The sequence below is a fragment of the Homarus americanus genome, unplaced genomic scaffold (assembly GCF_018991925.1).
Source record: "Homarus americanus isolate GMGI-L3 unplaced genomic scaffold, GMGI_Hamer_2.0 scaffold36970, whole genome shotgun sequence".
Classification (NCBI taxonomy): domain Eukaryota; kingdom Metazoa; phylum Arthropoda; class Malacostraca; order Decapoda; family Nephropidae; genus Homarus; species Homarus americanus.
In genome coordinates this window covers 4,202,932-4,223,857 of record NW_024740094.1, presented here as the reverse complement: position 1 = coordinate 4,223,857, position 20,926 = coordinate 4,202,932, and the positions used below count along the sequence as shown (strand labels likewise).

Below are 20,926 nucleotides of genomic sequence, written 5' to 3'. Positions count from 1 at the left end.
TTGGCTTAAGGTTCCTACTTATCATTACTCCTAAATCTCTCTCGCAGTCGGGTTTCTCTATGGCATCGTTGTTCATCTGGTATCTGGTTTCCCCGTTAACATCTCCTATACTGAGTACTTTACATTTGTCGACGTTGAATTTCATCTGCCATTTTTCAGACCATTCGAAAAATTTGTTTAGATCTTCCTGTAGTTTTGCCGAGTCCTCGTCAGATTTAATAACACGTCCTATTTTAGTGTCATCAGCAAATTTACTTATGTTGCTGTCTATGCCGATATCTATGTCGTTTATGTATATAATAAATAATAATGGTCCAAGTACTGAGCCTTGGGGAACTCCACTTGTGACGTTGCTCCAATGGGACTTAGTGCTGTTAATGCTCACTCGCTGTTTCCTGTCCTGTAACCACGCCCTAATCCATTTAAGGATGTCACCTTTGATGCCATGAGCTTCTACCTTTCTAATTACCGTATATCTCGGCCTATAAGGCGTCGGGGTGCATAAGACGGTGAATCGGCTGCTTGTCCAATTAACCAGTCCGTTCACACACATTTATATTTGGGTTTTAAGTAACGAAACCCAAACGGTAGTTCCTTTGTTTTATTATAAAAGGTTGTATATATAATTCCTGAGTGTATATCAACCGTAAGTCTCACTGTCTAGGAGTGAATGAGAAAGGGACGGCGTTTATGTATGATAAACGTTAGGTCACGTCCTTACGATATGAGTTGGGTGAGCTACTGAAGCTTAGGGGCATCGCAGTGCGTGCTTACAGAAATGCTGAGCTATGGGTCTCGCCCTCTTGGGTAAGTTGCCCGCTCACGTGTCAATCTCATGTCTTACTCATAGACAGTGGAAAGTTACAGGGTGGTGAATCTGAATATAATATCAGATGTATTGACCCATTTATATAATACGTTCTGTTGATGAGACAGGGCCTATTACATCGCTCGGTCACCTACCAGCCGAGCTCCGTGAGGCCTAAATAACTCACAGAGTACAGTACATCCTAGACAACCCTAACCATGTTATAAACAGATATGTAGACACTAAGCTGGGGAAATTACTGTAGGGGTATTCTCTACTACAGGGGACCTAGACTTTTGTGTCGTACGGGTTAGTATGTTATGAACAATGTTGAATTTGGATGATACTGCCCGGTAATAACAGAACAGGAACATTATTGCCAGAATTAACAGAATAGAGGGAATCGTAAGACTTGGTAGTGCAAATTCCCGTGACAGGTAAAATGGCAAGTTATTATTCAAATCAGCAAAATGTGTCTCGTTCAAGAAAGCTAACACTTTTAATTTCTCTGATACTATTTGAATATCCTTGATAGTGAAATTCATTATAGGAAGTGGAATTAAAGCAGACTTGAGTTTTCGATTTAACGCAAAATGCTGATGAGTAGGCAAGGTCCGTAATGTACTACAAGTGATTTCACAGTAATCAGGAGCCTTGTAATGCCCTTTCACAACTAGCTGCTTAACACCATTTTGGCATTTTAAAATTACAGTAGTGAGATTTGGAAAGAACAAATACTGCACATTGTGAAGGTGAGCGTGGAACACAGTCTTTAGACTAACTGGCCTATAACTGCATTGCGCTAACGCTGTGCGTACATTTGGTTGTATGACTGCCAATTCACATATTCCCTCTGCAGCAGAAGGACAGCCGCAAAAAATATGTAGGCTGACATACGCGTAGGGGTGCAGGGTATTTATCAACACTGGATACACCTTGCAGAATCCTCATTATAAATAACAGCGAATATTCTTCGTATTCACGAAGAAAAATTCTTTTAGGCTCATCTAGGGTATAAGGTGTGTCGCCACAAACCAGGGAAGGGTTCTAAAATGCCATGCATTAAACTCACGTTGTTCTCAGATAGGAATGTGGATCAGAATCGGTATTGTGCGTGAGGGTTGACTAACAGCGGTAATAATAGTGAACCTCATTGCCGGCTGAAAATAGGAGTTAAATGGGATACTGCAACTTGGCTATTTTTAAAGCTTCAAGAAGCTCGCACAGGCACAAGCTTCGCTATTCACACGTGGCCCCATCCTTCCGGTACTCATAATGCTGCTCATTAGTTCATTTAGAGGTTACAATTTATGAACTGAAATTTCAGCAGCATGCAACATGATCGTAAGTAAAGGGAGCTTATTTCCACCGCCGGGATTGCTTTCGTAACCTAGGTAAATAATCCCTCAAACTTGGTTAGACTCATTATGGTTTGCATTAACCTTTTGATTCAGAGCAGTAACGGCGTATAAAAAGGTTTTGAGAAATAACATCATTCTCTGTTGAGATGACAGCTTGAACCACAACGCTTTACGAAAAACTATTGCCTAATTCATCAAGCTGTGTCGAGACCATGAAGAATGGTCTCAATACTGATTGTGAAGTTGGTCAGTCGACGTTTTCTATCTGACGCGAAAAGCAATGAAATAATCCCTACCAGTAGAACGAAGTTCTCATATGGGTAAAAGGGAAGTCATTTGGGACATTTGCTTCGGACAGTTCAGGGCGATGTATCACAATCATATTATCATCAACTTGAGGTAAGACATTTATCTGGGTCTTCTTCAGATTTATCCTCGGCTGCAACGGCATTCGCGCATCTGGTGCCAGGGCTTCCTGGCTTTGAACAGCTGCCTGGGCTTTCTTTTGAGACAGCGTGAATGACCAGAAAAATTTCACGAAGTTTGGAGTTCCTTTTCAGGTTCCTGTAACATAACAGCGCCTCAACGCTCAGTGTGATAGGTTTAGCATGTTATGTTGTCTGGATGATCATTTTCGGCGCCGCGACGCTGCTAGCTGTGATCGTACTTGGTTATGAAAGAATTTCGTAAAGAGGATGAATTTGAAAAGTTTTGTCACAAAATCATCCGTATTATATACTAGGGTATGGCGCCTGTAAGGCAGGACGCTATCTGTACCATGACAATATAGTAGGGTGTTTTGCCCGTAGAGTCATTAATCGACCCATTAACGACGCTGCAACTCTAAACTCAATCCTCCCATGCGACAAAACCACCAACAATTGGACGGTGCAGTATTTTCAGGATTTTACGATTGGTTCTTTCAACAAGGCCATTAGCCTGGTGGATGATAAGAAGCTGTCACAAAGTTTGTTTAATTCCATATTGTAAAAACATATGTTTCTATTAGCCTGGCTTCCTGAACTTGTTCCATTATCAGAGAGTAGTAGAACTTTAGGCGAAAAGATGACACAAGAGACTATCACTTAATGGTAGGGCATTAAGCCAACATGGAGTGGACCAAGACCACTTAACCTGGAAAAATGACCATTGCATGGTGAGTTTATCTCTGGATCTCGGATGACCATTATTGGGAGTTGTAAGGAGTCAACATGCATTGTGTCAAACGGATATGTCTGGCGTGTAGATATTGTAGAACTGGGGCAAGTGATCTGTTGGATTCCTTTATGTTGACATGCCAAATAATGGCTGCTGGGTGTGTGTAATTTACGTCTTTTTCATAGTGTTCTAGAAATATTTTTTCAGAATTGCCAAGCATTTATCAATACTCTGGTGATTTGCTTGGGGACATCGTGAACAATGTCATTACTGTTTATGCCAATGGTTAGCACGCATCATTTGAGACATGATGCCCTCAGGAGATTTTCATCTCTATGGAGTATGTTGTGTCGCGAATTCAAACTGACTTAAGGGAAGAAATGTTAACTTGGGAGTTTAACATCCCTCGCTCGATTCGGAGAGCACAAAAATAATAGCTAATCTAATAAGAGGGTCGCGTCAGTTGCTCATCTTCCAGCTGCGTAAAGAGTGAATGTTGATACAGGCATGATTGGTGCTATATTTCTGACAGAGTCATGACAATATCTGGCCTCCCAGGTAAATACCCAACGGGGTCAACCTTGAATTGTCAGATACCAGCTGCATAATCTGCCTGACGCTGACGAACAGTTCGGGTGATTGCCGCGTGATGATCAGTAAAATAAGCATTTTGTAGCCAAAGATAATGTCTTGAACTTGGCGCTCACACAACGCTAACGCTTTCTAAATGCGTCATTAATAACGTGTTTCAGCAGCATTTATTAGTTTACATTTAAATGCTATCACTTAAACTTCTACCGCCAGGTCCTTCTGTATTAGAGCACTGCTCCCACTCCACCCGGAGCGTCAGCACAGAGAGAGTGAAAGGTTGGAGTGTAGTCTGGGGAATGCTAGAACCGGGCATTGGTTAGCGCTGTCTTCAATGCCGTGAATACTTTCCCTCGTGTTCAGCATCCCATATAAACACTGCATCTTTTTGTTAACCTCGCTTAAAGATGCTATCGGTTGTATAGTCCTGATAAAGGAACCATAATAACCAGATATCCGGTAGATGAAGCTACGCGACATGATCATTTGAGGTAGACGCTGGAACTGAGAGACAGCTTGACTTTACGGCCATCCGTGTATGCTCACCGCCGACTACATGACCAAGGAAATGGATTCTGATTTTAAAAACTCGCGACTTTTGAGAGTTTTATTTGAGGCCTGTTGTGAAAGTTTGGCCAAAACTTCACGCAGTCTTATCAGATGGGAATCGACGGCCCTGATGGGATTCATTGCTATTAGATCATCCAAATAATGCAGACTGTGTTACCAATTAGGTCCGCAAACAGGGTGTTGATCATTCTTGAAATGTTAGTGGGGCATTTCTGAGACCAAATGGCATTCGTAGAAACTCAGCGGCCTAGATGCAAGGTGTCGTGATTTCTCGCGGATTTTTTCATCGAGTGGTATTTGCTAACACCACTGCTAAATCTAGTTGCTAACACCGCATTATCCTTGCCCAAGGATTGCAGACAGGTCACTCAAGATAGGCATTGGGTACCTATCAGGATTATTTGATCATTTATTTACTACTTCGAACCTATTATGACGTAAGCCATCCACCAATTTTTCGACGAGGAATAATGGCCATTAAAGGGGATTTTGAGTGTTCAATGACATTCTTTATCTAACATACCCTGAACCATATCTGTACCACAGCGCTACTTGGCTGGTGAGTGTAGTCTTTTTTAAGCTGGCACGCAAAATAGGCTGGTTCCTTCCTTTAACGCTATATGATGATGTTATATCTGTCTGACCTGAAGGCTTCTGGCAAGGCCATTATTTCGTAGTCGGCAGCAGTTTTAATAAAGTATCAGCTTCTGAGTGATGATCACTGTATCACCTGACATGTGGTGCTATTTGATCTATCCTGCCAGTCGAGTCTGTTGGGCACCGGGAACAATATTTCAATTAGGAATTTATCGGTTGCATTCTCGACATTGCTGTGATATCTAGAAAATCACACACACAACATCTCTTTCTTTAATTTTCTTGATAATGTGTACCGTTCTCAACTCGTGAGACTTGTGTGCGTTTGCACTACAGAGACACAGCCGATTCCAAGGTCCGGTGATTGGCCATCACAAAATCCTGAGTACAGCAAACCGCTAACTGTCACAGGATCGATGTGTCATCACTAGGGTGGGTGCTGGGTGCTGGTAACTGGGGGTTGTTCACGCCACACGTAAAGAATTTGTTGACAGGACGTTTATCGATTGAGTAGTCTTGCCAACTGCAGTCACGTCCTGTCACACCCCGGGCAGCGTAACCAATTATTTGCAGAAACTAATGTTCACTGCAGCTCTGTCAAGCAGTGATTGTTGCGCCAGGAATTCCTCATTTGCAATGGAGAAAATTTTCCAACATTGCAGGTACTATCTTCCAACTCTTGCTGCTGTAATCACGCTAAAGGTGTGTGGTTGAGGTCGAGAGATATCTCTGACGCAAGATCTGCCTTCCTCTTAATAGATTGGTAGACAACACTTTCTGCCCTAGCGAGCATAGGGTCTGGTGGAATGACCATTGCTGTGTAGGAAACACCTTTAACGAATACACTATTATTACGCGGATGAACATCTATCATGTTCTTCAAGAGTTGGTGGAGACCAAGCAACCCGGTCAGCTGGCAAATTTAACTGTTGAACAAACCGAGAAAAAAGTCCGGTAGAAGGGCGCATCACTGCCTTGGAGAATCCGAGGAGGTAACGGCCACCATTCCTTTGATGCTCAGCTGGAGTACCTGAAACCCTTCAGCTCAGCGCTATTAGGCCCATTTGAATTTGCGTGAGGAATTTTACGGAAAATCGATATGATGTCGGGCGTCAATATATTACGCCAAGCACCTGTGTCTATATCAAGATTGTAATCTTGGTATTATCTTACCCTCACCGGCACTGACAACATCTCCACTTTCTAAGCGCCCGCTTATTAATGAGGCCGCTATAGAAGTGCTGTGAGGAGTGGGGCGAATTACCCTATCTATCCCTCTCCTGCTGTAGTGTGCGCTGGTCTTCCTCGGCGACTTGTCCTGGGGACGCTTTCGTTTTTGCGCCTATACGGCTGCCAATTTCGCTTTCACTTAGGTCCTCTCTAGCCTTTATTAATATATCGCACTCATGTAACCAGAGATGTTTCCATTGTGAAGAGCCACTCATTTGGCGCCGCTTTCTGGGTAGGAGGAGGGAGTGTGTGCTGCTTAGCTCTCTGTTTGACCTTGGAGAATGGCTTGCACCCGGTGTGGCCTTAAAATTAGCACTATTACCTCGTAAGCTGAAAACAATCTTCCATTGATGCGGGCCACGTTATTACAATGTGCGACGAACGATGTTTTCTGTTTAGGCGGTGTTAGGGCGGGAGGAGCCGATCAAGCTTGGCGTGTCGCAGAGGCGAGCCCGAGAGTGGAGGTATCTGCATCTGAGACGGGTTGTTGGACGGTGGGTGATGCTGTTTGAGGCTGCGCCAGTGGCGGGGCCCGTAGCCTGGGGACAGCTTGTTTTTATTCACCGCATCTTAAGGGTGTGGTCGGCATTTGTACTTCTCGGAAGTCATATATAAGGGAACACGGACGAAAAAGAAGAAAACTTTATTAGTTCTATCAATGTTTCCACATTGTCCGGCATATCACCCCGTGAGTTGTACCAGCCTGATAGGATCGGAAGGCTTTGGTACGTCCTGGCTAACCTGGGTTCGCGATGTCATTGAAATGTCAACGTGTTTCGCCGATACCCGTTGGAATACATGTATCCAACCATCTGGAAGATCCATTGCAGTTGGGTTCATCTGGTGACCTACCCCGTAAAACCTAATTGAATGCTCGCTGAACTTTTACAACAGGGCTTTGTAAACCAAACGCATTTAAACGGGACACTGCCCGCATAGTAACCTGCGCGATGCAGGGGAACGCATACATGCTTTTCTTCGCCAGTCGTTATGTGACTACGCGGCGCGGCCTTTAAAATAATAAAATGTGCTAATTCTATAATCGCTTCTTGTCCCTTGAAATTTTGCCAATGATAATCATCAAGGCCAGCGATATTAATAAACATTATCAGCTTTAGGTGTAGTCGCTGAAAGGGATTGGGTGAGGTTTAGAAGATGCCATTTTAGTGTTAGTATTAAGCAAATTAGTGGTTCTTTTACTTGCCAGAAGGCTGGGTTAATAATGTTATCGTATTTAGCAACAGATACACTATCACCTGTACAGGCGAATTGCTTTAGTATACTTAGGTGAGGTAATTATAGTGGATTACCAGACCGAAATATTGCTCTAAGTCGCCAAATGATTCGCCTATAATCTCTTCTACCATTTCTACCGACCTATATTAACTGTACCCAGCACGCCAAAACTATGTCAGTCTGGGCTTGATCATCGGCGAGTTGGTTATCGGAAGCGCAAACAGTTGGCGCTTAGGGCGCTCGATTTCATCTACATTAGACATGGGAAACTTAGAAATATCTAAGGGCCCCTCATGGTCAATGAATACTTAACAGTAAGTAGATCACTTGCCTCTCATTTACAAGACAAAATGAATATGTTTTTAGAAGCTAATTATCAAACTATCAATAAGTAGACAGAGACTACAACCATTACTGTAAATTATAGATTTCAACACATTAATCTTTACATTCTGATACTTTATCATTGAAATAATCCCATCCGACTTAACCTATCTGTGTGAAGATATCTCTCTAACGCAGCCCGCGTGTAGAACTATGTAACAGGTACTCATTTATACAGAGTAGCAATGCCTGTGGCACAGAAAATGCGATCCCTCAAGAGTTCTGAGTGAGCTGTGGTGGAGTGAGGTGGGGCCCTTCCCAGATGCCAGCGAAGCTGCTGGTTTCGGCAACGAGAAGACGCCTTCTGCTTTGTAAGACGAAATCCAATTTGAAATACCCAGGCTTAGTTCCTCCTCCGGCGATCAGAAAACTGATGATTGCTATCACACTGGTCGCGCTGGTTCGCACATAAAAACTGCCGCAGCCACCTCAGCCCACGATATATGGAGATCTGTGTGGAGGACGGCCATCCCGAATTCGGGAATTCACGCTGACGCATACGTAATGCATTTCGTTTCAGCTGCTAGTGAAATAATAACTGAATTCCAGGTTGGCTTAAACTGTTGGTTCAACACCGCAACACGTAATGTCTAGGAATGCTGAGGGAGTCTATTCAACCGCTCAATCTGGATATGTACCAACAGGCTGTAATATTTGTATATTACGAATTGCACGATTTGTATGTGACAGAGCTGGCGAGCGCCACTACATATCGTCTCAATACGGATATGTTTTGAAACACCGGATTGGTGTAACGCAGCCACTGCTGTGTGGTTTCTTGTTTTTCACAAGATACAGACGGATGATACGACTACCAGTTTGAAGAATCAGAGCACACCGGCCACACCTTATGGGCGAATCGCCGCTTGTCCAATTAACCAGTCCGCTTCACACATATTATATTTGGGTTTTACACCTAACCCATAAAACGGTAGTTCCTTTGTTTTATTATAAAAGGTTGTATATATAATTCCTGAGTGCATTTGGAACCAGAAGTCTCACTGTTCAGGAGTGAATGAGAAAGGGACCAAGCGCTTATGCATGATAAACGCTAGGTCACGCCCTTACGATATGACTTGTGGTGAGCTATCCCCCCAAATTTCCATTTAAAAGTAGCTTTGAGCTCTATTACGCTGTATAAAGACCAGTACCCCATATGTGACACTTACCCACTGACTCAGTAGTCCTTACCAACCATCCTTGGTTTTTAAATAAGGCCAATTCTCAAGTAATGTCATCAAATGTTACCCGCTGGTGTAGTGTAAACACTAGTGACGCTACTGGGCTCGCTATTTACCGTAACTGGACTAATGTCTGTGTTAGAATTAAAATTTATCCATTTACTTGAAATATATATATATATATATATATATATATATATATATATATATATATATATATATTATATATATATATATATATATATATATATAACTATGTATGTAATGTAGCATGTATGTATGTAATGTATGTATGTATGTATGTATGTATGTAATGTATGTATGTATATGTATGTATGTATGTATGTATGTATGTATGTATGTATGTATATGTATGTATGTATGTAATGCAATGATATGTATATATATATATATATATATATATATATATATATATATATATATATATATATATATATATATATATATATATATATATATATATATATATATATATATATATATATATATATATACATACAAGTAAATCACCGAAGAGGTCAAGACGTACCTGGCGCTCCTCTCGGAGCAGCCAGGTCAATGTTAAGTTGGCCCATACCACCCTCCCTGAACCACTTCTCCCCACGGAGTATCAACAGGTTCTCGCCAGAGTACAATTTCATTTGGGAAAGGAATGGAACCAGTGTTAAACAGAGGTGAACATTGGTGAACAGTGCTTGAGTCAGTGAACAACTCAACAGTAAAAAGTCGTATTCAAGTTAACCTTCACACAGTGAGGTCCCAGGTACCCAGTGATAACAGCCCGTGAGACCCAACAACCGCCGATGTGTTAATCCCCGTCTCACGATAGGAGGCCCACACCTCACTCATATAACACCATCTGTGGGAATTACTACACCACGTCAAGTCCCTCGCAACGCACCATCTGTGAGAATTACTACACCCGCGTGTTAATCATAACACCATCTGGCAGAGTTACTACCGCGTCAAGTCCTCATAACACGCACCATCTGTGAGGAATTACTACACCCGCGTGGGAGCCCTCATAACACACCATCTGTGGGGAATTTCTACACCACGGTACCCCTCATAACACCATCTGTGAGGGAATTACTACACCATGCCAGGCCCCTCATACCACCATCTGTGAGGGAATTACTACACCACGTCAGGCCCCTCATAACACCATCTGTGGGGAATTACTACACCACGTGAGGGCCTGTAACACCATCTATGGAAGGAACTACTACACCACGTGAGGCCCCTCATAACACCATCTGTGAGGGAGTACCTGCGTGAGGCCTCATAACACCATCTGTGAGGGAATTACTACACCACATCAGGTCCCTCTAACACCATCTGGGAGAGTTACTACACTACGTGTTTGCTGTTCAACACCTACATTAATCTGAATGTTCTGTATGTTCCTTTACCTTTTCTCTAATGAGCTTTTTGTTAAACCACCAATGTATATAATAAATTCATTTATGTCCAATGTATATTTTTCAGCCTTGAGACTTAGAACTTTCAATAAACCGTTAATTATTATTATTATTATTATTACATACATACATACATACATACATACATACATACATACATATATATATATATATACACATATATATATATACATATACTCTATACATACATACATACATACATACTGTCAACCCGTTAGTGAGACAAGAGGTGCCCTTTGAAGGCGCTCGGTTTTAGCAGCCAGGCGAGGTCTGTTTGGCCCTGCCACTCCCCCCTGCTATACTAGCGCCCTACCAGCCTTACTACACGGGATCTATTCAGCCCAAACATTCTAGTGATTGAGTGACGATTGATTACCGAGCAGTGTTCCTATAGTGCACTTAAGGAAAGCACAAAAGCACAGCAGTGTGATTGGACCGACCTAACGCCTGACCGGGACTTTCTCAGCAAAACATTCAAGTCATCAGTGCAATAAGTGATTATCATACAGTGCCCGATGGAGTGCACCCCAAGGAAAAAGTCAGACAGTGGGCACTTGCTCGGTCACCTTTAAAGTGCCAGTGACAAGGACCGCAGCGGTGTTTTACATATATCGTGAAAACTGTGTGACCCCAAGCACCAGGGACAAGACCCACGGTCTTTCACGACTGACAAATATTAACAGATGTCTACCAGTGTCAGTGGCCTCAAAGTGCGTCAGTAACAAACTCTTCCGTCCACCCACAACAGATATCAACAGATGGCCACCAATCACTTGCCTCCCGGCGCTCTGTACCATCTAAAAGCGTGGGAGCGGTTATCCTGATAGCGGTATTTATGTCAGCGGCGACTCAAGTCACTGAACGCATATTCCACTTGGCGTGAAAGCACGTAGACAGGCCGTCATACACACAAGCTCATTAGGGCAGTAACCTCCCACTAGGAAGCGAGGAGAAACCCCACCCCTGACAGACCATACCACCACACTGAAGTTCCCGCAGTTATGTAGTATGATCTCCACGTCTTTACTGCTATCCGCGTCACTTCCTAGCTAACAAGTTGACGAGCTGGCAACTACAGAAGTCAGGTCAGCGGCGTCGTTGCCATATGTGAGCTTGGCAAATTGTGCGACTTGTCATATTGGGGATATCAACTCTTTCATCACCTTCACCGTTCACATAGGCAGCGGAGGCGTTGCCCTCTTCTGTCAAGATGACCCCTCGCCCGTCATAGCCTGGATGTCAAGTCCAGCGGATGTGGAAGCATTATGGAGTGCGTGTTGTGCCGAATACCAGCACGCTACTGCTTCCATCATAATCTGTGTGGCATACCATCCGCCTAAGCTCACCCACAGGAACACTCTTATTAATCATCTCATTTCCACCTCAGACCACCTCAGAGTTAGGTACCCATGTGGCAAGTTAGTATTATGTAGGGATTTTAATGAAATTGACACGCTGATATCAGGACCAGCTATCACTATCACAAATTTGTGACCTTCCCCACCTGCGGTCAAAATACCCTTGACCTTATCTTAACTGACTTAGCGGGACCAGTACCAACCACCTCAACCAATGCCTCTATGTCGGGTGTAGCACACACTTATCAGTGCTCTGGTCCCCAATACCCTCCCACTCAAGTACAAGACCCTACATCCAAGACCTACAGGCGATTACTGACTGCAGTCGCGCCTCTTGGGCAGTGGATAGTTCGCAATCCTTGGACTGAAGTACTTGGCGTGGATGGCCGTGGAAACCAAATGGATAAATTATACCAACACCACCGGGCTACCACCACTTCTTCCCGAGAAGTCCGTCAGATCTCACCCAGCTGACTTGCCCTGGATCACCTACTCGGATCAAAAGACTTATGCAACAGAGAACCAGAGCCTTTCATCCCAATGACCACATCGCTACAGGTCCTTACTTGGCAGGTCATCCGAAATACGCGCAAAAGTCCCACTACCCAACCAAATTACAACACCTGAAGCAGATAACATCAGTCAATGGTATGGTAAGCTTAAAGAACTCTGTGGACTAAACAATGAACCCACCCCTCCCCTTCCTTAGCCATCTCACTAATGTTGGCCTTAGCTGAGCAAACAAATAGCCATTTGGCTACTATATGCCAGGCGCTCCCCGACTGACACAACCACTCTCCTGCTTACCTACCAGCCCCCTTCCCACTGACTTAGTAGAAGAATTTGAAGTAGCAAAACGCCTGGACAAACTAAAATTAAACTGGCTCTATACCCCATTTGACACCAATGAAACTTCAAGGAGTTCAGTTTCAAACCCTTATGCTCCATCATCAATGCTTCTCTCAGTCAAGCCAGATGCCCAGCTGACTGGAGGACCTCTTATGTATCACCAGTGCCCAAGTCAACCAGCCACAATCATGTAAATCAGCTCGACCCTGTGTAATCACCCCAATACCCAGCTAATCTGTGAAAGTTTTGTGTTCGACTGGGCTTATGCTGATATTACGGAGTAAGTAGACCCTCAGCAATTTAGCAACATGAAAACTTCACCTCCACCCTCACTGTCTTGTCAGCTTTCGATTACATATACGCCATCTCGGCGAAAAACGTCTGTAGCTGTAAGCCTTCATTGATTTCACTAAAACATTTATTGACCTGGTGACCACAATATAATCATCAACAAGCTATTGACCCCATAGGGCCCGGAGAGTCTTATACCATAACCTGGGCTTCCTCAGTGACGGCGTAGCTGCTGCAGCTTCGAGGGGGCTGTCTCACCTTTCCAGTCACTCACTGTTGCATCCCCAAGGCACCAAGATGGGACCTCTGCTTCCTTATGCTCATCAATGATGCTCTAAGAAACCCCTGCTGCGCTGGAAATATGTGAAGCGACTCCTGGTGGGATCAAGCGTCAACAATTCTGCTCCCAACTATACGCCCTTCAGGATTTATTGAACAGTCTCCAAAACTGGGCCACCAACAACCATGTCACCATCAACCATACCAAGACCATGGTTATGCATCAACCTCTCCTCCGACTTGTTGTCCACCTCCTTCCATTACTCTAGGTCCAAACACACTCCAGGTTATGCCAGATTCCCACGAAGCTCCTCGGCATCACCATGAACAACAAACTAAATTGGAAACCACCGTCAGTGAAGTTGTCAAATCCTCAGTTTCGTCTCCACCTCCTCCATGCGACTCAAGTCCTAGCAGTTCCTGCCCGAGCTCCTCCAGTGTTTACACAACATTTATACTTCCCAAGCTCACCTATGCCTCCCCCCCACCTGGTCTTCCTCCCTAAATGCCACACAGCGTAAACACCTAGAAAAAGTGCAAAAGAGGGTATGCAAGATTATTCTCTCCCCTTCCTACTCCACATATCAGAAGCGGCTCAACACACTGACCCTTCGACTCTCACTGACCATCACCCACGACTCATCCTGCAAATTTGGTAGAAGCTTCTACACCATCCTCGACACGGCTCCTACTACTACCACCTGAAGGATCCCTAGTCCGAGAATTGCTGTTGCCGACACTACAGCCGCATCCAGCCCATCGTGCCGCGAACTGAAAGTCGCTATAAGAACAGCCCAGTCCCAACCATTGTAAATTATCAATAACCTTAATAAACCGGTGTATTCACTCCCAGTAACACTACTCCTTGCACTGTCACTATGTTGCAGAATGAACTGTAGTTTGAGCTTTTACATCTAGTTATTATATATATGTATTTGTGTCACTTATGTTACTTGTATATTATTTGTAATTCGAAACCCATTCCCCAAATATGTAACTGTATATTTTCAGCCTTCTGGCTGCCAAGCTCTTTCAATAAACCGTTAATTATTATTATTATTATTATTATTACATACATACATACATACATACATACATACATACATACATACATATATATACAGTATATATATATATATATATATATATATATATATATATATATATATATATATATATATATATATATATATATATATATATATATATATATACTACTTATATATATATATATATATATATATATATATATATATATATATATATATATATATATATATATATATATATATATATATATATATATATATATATACAACAAAAATATATGTACAAAAAATAAATGTTAAATGAATTATTTATGATGCATTAGGGTATGGTCTCAGACACAAAAGAGCGGGCTATAAATAGCCTTAACATCTCCCTCCATCACCGTGAGCCAGAGGGGGAAAGGGTGGTGGTAAATAACATTTTGTTTGCTTATTTTCCATTTACTTGAAATAAGATTTACCCGAATTATTTGTTTTATTTATTTAAAAGTCATTTACTGAATATTCTATGTAAAAATAGAACAAATTAGTTATTTATAGGAGATACGTAAATATTATGATCAGTAAATATATGGTATTACTGGCCACTTCAGACACAAAGGCGGGATAAAATAGCCCATCTCCCCTCTTCTTACAACACCAATGGGAGGCGTCTTGTGAGTAAATTTGATGTTTATTTTCATTGTCCTAATTTATCATGTATCAAAGTAGTATTACTAAAAATTGTATAGGTAGTAGGCAGCTACCAAACAGGTGATACTACCGCCTGGGAAGATATTGGAAGCATAATGTGTTGTCTAATGGTGACCCTGCTGCCCATTAGCATCGAAAAGTGACCAAGTCCCAGGTTCAGCGCTGACCTGACTTTCTGCCTCATTTACACACAATTGCAGTTTGAATTGTTCCTCTAACTTTGACAACACAACATACATACAGTATATTATTTCTCACTTTTGATCTTTTTTTTACTTTTTGTATTTATTTATGGTTAGTTACTTTAAATAAGGCCAATTCACTTCAAGTAATGGCATCAAATGTTACCAGCTGGTGTAGTGTAAACACTAGTGACGTCACTTAAGCGTCTGTATTTAACTGTCAGTAGTTTCAAGAATTAATGCAGTCATTTACTGAATATTCCTTGTAAAAAAATAAATTTTAAGTATTATTATCAGTAAATATACCGATATGCATTACTGACCACCTCCACGGCTAAAAATAGCCCAATCTCGCGGTCACTTTCCCTTTCTTGTCTCCTCACTGGCAAATGGGGCGTGGGGAGGGGTGTGTGATGATAGCTGTGTTTATTACAGGGGTATAATTCTCTTTTACGGTATGTTAGACAGGTTTATAATACATTTTTATTATTTTAATATACCGGTAATCTTAATTTGAATCCAGCTTGCCAAATGTAAGTTTCAGTATAAAATAATTAGTGGTAAGACCTTGTGAGTGGCTTACGATGTTTCCATCACCACTCTTGACACACGAAACCACAATATTTAAGAGGTAAGAATTTTATACTTGGTGGTTTAGACGACCCCCTAACTTTGGGCAGATTTTTTTAATGTTCAAATTCCGTCTTATAAGCCGAGACATACGGTAGTCTTTCGTGGGGGACTCTGTCGAAGGCTTTGCTAAAGTCGAGATATACCATATCATAATTGTGCCCCTCGTCCACCGATTCGAAAACTGATGAAAAGAATGTTAATAGATTAGTTAGGCAAGAATGTCCGCTTGTGAAGCCATGCTGGGAATCATTGATCAATCGGTGCTTCTCCAGGTGATTTCGAATTGAGTTTGAAATGATTGCTTCCAGTAATTTGCCTACTCTTGATGTTAGACTGATTGGGCGGTAGTTAGAGGATAGTGATCTATCCCCCTTCTTGAAAATCAGTATTACATTTGCTATCCTCCAGGATTTTGGTACTACACCTGTTTTTAAGGACATGTTAAACAACTTTGCTAAGGGCATACTAAGCTCTTCCTTACATTCCTTTAATACTCTGGCAAATATCTCATCGGGACCAGGTGACTTATTAGGCTTTAGTTTGTCTATTTGCTTACTAACATCATTACTAGTCACTACTATTTCACTTAATTTGTTTTCTTCACTATCTCTGAATAGGGTCGGTGCCTCGGGTATCATGTTTAAATTTTTGGTGGTGAAAACTGTTTAAAAATATTTATTCAAATTATTGCTCATTTCTCTGTCGTTATCAGTGAGCTCGCCGGAGTCTGACCGTATTGGTCCAATCTTTTCTCGTGTTTTAGTTTGATACATTTGGTAGAATCCTTTGGGGTTTGTCTTCGCCTCCCTTGTTATCCTTACCTCATTATTCCTCTTTGCTTTCCTTATCTCGGTTTTAACCCTACTCGCCAATACCCTATAATAGTCCCGGAGGTGAATTTCGCCACGATTTATCCTTCTACCTATAGCCTTCCTTTGGCCAATGATGTTCTTTAAATAAATATTTATCCATTTAGGGTCATTGTTGTCTGATCTGAGTTTTTTGCATGGTATGTCCTGCCTTTGTGCATTAAGTAACTCACTATTAAATTGTCGTGGAACTCGGCAATCTCAGATCTCGTTATCAGGTCGGTGTCATCTGTCAGGTTCACGGCCAAGCGCGACACCCCCTCTCTCAGCTGCCTCTTCAAACTGTCAAAGTTTGCCCTTCTGAAATCTGGTACTTTAGTAGAATTTTCCTTACGTCTGCCCTGAAAATCTAACTGGAATCGAATTTCTTTGTGTTCGCTGTTTGCAAGTTCGTTCCCTACCTCGACATTGCTAATGAGGTTTTCTCTGTTCGACAGAACTAAATCGAGTATATTATTACCCCGTGTGGGTTCGGTTATATGTTGACTTAGGAAACAGTCCTGGATTGTCTCGAGAAAATCCTCTGATTCTGAGTTACCCGTAAGGTCAGTCCAATCTATTTGGCCAAGGTTAAAGTCGCCTACTATACAGACTTTGTTGTGTATGGAAGCCCTGCGCATTTCATCCCAGATAAGTCGCTCATTGACGATATCAAGATTGGGGGGGTCTATATATTACTCCTGTGATTAATTTTTCCCGACCGTCGCTTAATTCTATCCAAATTGTTTCTGTATTCCTCTCAGTTTTTATTTCCTTATTTATTTCACACTTCAGATTATCCCTAATATAAATTGTTATTCCGCCTCCTTTCCTTTCCTGAAATGTACCAAGTTAGAAGATGTGAGTAGAGTTGTATAGAACTCCAGCTATTTGTTTAACCCTTTTGTTTTCTTTCAGATTTACGACTGTTGGTTCGCCTGGCGCTACATCTCATATACCAGCTACTTAACTTCATCTGCAACCAGAATGTGTAAGTTTTCTCACACCATCACTGTCACACCATCAGCACAATAGGATCAGTGAACATTTTACTGGAGGTTACTTGGTGATGCACTTATACTTCATGGATTACCAAAGACAAATCACATCAATTGTCTTATGAAGGATCACGTGAAGATTTTCTCCCCCAACTTCAGTTCACCTGATTAAACACCCTAATGCTACCTGGAGGTTGGGCTAGGTTTAGTTAAAATTAGGTTAATATTTGGGTGGTTTATCTTAAGCTGGGGGACTAATCTTCAGATGATGTTTAGTTTCTTTCATTTTGATAAATGTTTTAGTAGTTTTTTACACTTCTAGCAAGTTAATAATGATCCCTTGTTTTATCTACACGGGAAGTACTATACATCCATTGGTGGTTAATTATTATGGACGTAGAGGAGGAATCTTTAGAGGAATAAAAATAAGAACTGAGAAGTAGTGCAATGTTAGCTGAGAGGCATAGCTGGTGCAACTGTGGTGTACAAGAGTGAAGCGTGGGCTGTAGTACTAGGCTGGTAGAATTTATGTTGTGTACAGAATGTTGTGGGTTTTTTTTTTTATAACTGAGAAGGGGAGACAGAGGACTGAGAATAATATATTGAATGAAGAAATAGGAGATTTATGTAAAAAGAAAAATATGTCGAAGGTGCCATAAAAGTACAGTAGAGAGAGATGAACGAAAACAGAAGGACATTTAGAGTTTAACATTCATAGAGAAAGAAGGCTAAAAAAAATAACATACAGGAACCTCTCTATTTACACAATAAATACGTTCCTGAAAATGGTCATGTAAAAATCAAATGGTGCAAATCATAGATATTATGGGATTTTGTTATTAATAAGAATACAGGTATACATGGTGAGTTGTGGGGCCCTTTAAGTTCTAAGTTAAAGGAGAGAGAGAGAGATATGAGTAGAGTGGTAGCTTATATGGATGATGAGTAGAGTGGTGGATTATATGGATGATGAGTAGAGTGGTGGATAATATGAATGATGAGTAGAGTGGTGGATTATATGGATGATGAGTGTATCCAAAATGGACAAAAATTGTGTTGCCCTCAGGTAGAAATGGTTGGGGGGTGCATATTCTAGCTTAGGGGGACATTGAGAGTCAGTGCTGTAAACATAAATAAGTCTTTGTTGGCTTGTCCTTGTGTTAAAAGTGGGGAATTGAGTTGCAAGAGGAAGGCCTGTAATTATAAGCTATAATTTGTTGATTTTTATCTGAATCATGAAGGATTTTGGGTGTATGCTATGGTGGCTGCTCAACTAGTCTGTGTTATGTCAACGGCCTAATGTAAATGTCATTGTTTTTAATTTTAAAGATCATACGAAGAGAGACCAATATCCCGCCTTCCAAACCCCTTCCGAGACGAGGAGACGGGTGGTGCAGGAGACGGTGAGAGGGGAGACCTTCCTCCCCAGATGGCCTTGGATCTCGAACCTGGACTACATAATCTCACCACTCTACTTGAAACAGTGAGAATGGCCAGTGAAGAACTACGAAATGATAGTGTGGGGGATGGAACCGGGGAGTCTACTCCAACACAAGAAAGTGCAAGACCTAACACAAATGTGCCACGACATATGTCGGATTTTGTAAGAAGTTCAGGAAACAATGGACCCGGGGAGTCTACTCCAACACAGGAAAGCACAAGACCTAACACATTTGAACCAAGACGTCTGTCAAACTTTTTAAGACGTTCTGGAAACGATGGACCCGGGGAGTCTACTCCAACACAGGAAAGCACAAGACCTAACACAAATGTGCCAAGACATATGTCAGACTTTGTAAGAAGTCAAGGAAACAATGGACCGAGGGAGTCTGCTCCAACACAGGAAAACATAAGAGAATACTCTGAAATATCGAGACATCTAGCGAGCATTGTAAGAAATTGCGGAAGCGATAGAACCGGCAGGGAGCTTCCAATGCAGGAAAGCAGAAGGCATATCAGATTTGAGCCAAGACGTCTGAGAGACTTTTTCAGAAGCCCAAGACAGGTTTATGAAGCGTTGTCTCGAGTACAGGAAAGCACAAGACCTAACACATTTGAACCAAGACGTATGTCAGACTTTCTAAGACGTCCAGGAAACGATGGACCTGGGGTGTCTACTCTATCACAGGAAAGTACAAGACCTATCACAAATGTACCAAGACGTCTGTCAGACTTTCTAAGACGTTCAGGAAACTTATCACAACATCAAGATACAAATGGAGGGTTTGGACGGGCGGGGTGCTTGGGTTTCCGCAGCAGCTCTCCACGACCCCAGTTGGTGATCCCTCGCATTACCCTAAGTGACCCTAGTGGGAGTGAGAGTCAGGTGGAAGAAGAAAGTTCACTTTCTGGACCCACACCTGGACCTTCCCATAATGACCAAGCAGATTTCAGTACAAGATCAGTGTCAGGGGTGCCCCTACGACTCCTAGGTCGACAGTACGCCGTTGATCGACGTAGCCCAGACTCTGAAGATTCCCCTGGTCCCCTTGATGGAGTTCAGGATGGACCAAGTCATCCCCCAGAACCACCATTTCCCTGGAGGGGACACTTAGCTCCATATGATATAGGACTTCCCAGGGGGCCTGGTTCAGAGATGCTCTTCCGTCCTAATCTTCAGCGTGCACCACCTGATCGAGCAGCAGAGAGGGAAGCCGACAACTTCTTCAGTAGACCGCACTTTACACCTCACTTTGGAGCATCAAGAACAATATCAGGTAAAAGGTAGTTCAGTATTTTGTGTGATGTGACAAACTTTTAAAATTCTTATTACTCTGTAGCAACCTTTCTTACAAGCTTACAGGCTTCTTATAGAGTTAAACTAATCATTCTCCTAGGCTTTCAGTACAGGGCATCTTCACCACTTCCTACCTGTAATTGTTTTATTCTCAGCTCATGAATCACATATACTGTAGTTCTTTCCTATGGACACGTTTAACAAAAGGAACACACTTTGAAAAGGTTTTGGTTGTTATGGCCATAAGGCGGTTGGAAGGCCTCTCACCTCCCCAGTCGCCAGCATTCACCACAACAATGGAGCTGCTGAGTTAGAATTCTTCCCAGCTTGTGTTCAGTTATGCATCTGTCTTTAAGACTTTATTTGCCCTTATGGAAATTTGGATAATTTATTAAGATTTTAAAAAGAAAAAATTGCTGTATAAAACAAAAAA

The 20,926-nt window shown here is 42.0% G+C and overlaps 1 protein-coding gene across 1 annotated transcript in view; it reads left to right on the top strand.

Annotated features, from left to right (window-relative positions):
- Positions 1–20,926, top strand: part of LOC121875174 — a gene marked incomplete in the record, with an annotated part of 178,084 nt that overhangs the window by 86,826 nt on the left and 70,332 nt on the right. The window contains 2 exon segments of the mRNA XM_042379611.1: positions 17,677–17,749; positions 19,086–20,473. Coding sequence (XP_042235545.1) covers positions 17,677–17,749; positions 19,086–20,473 — 1,461 coding nt within the window.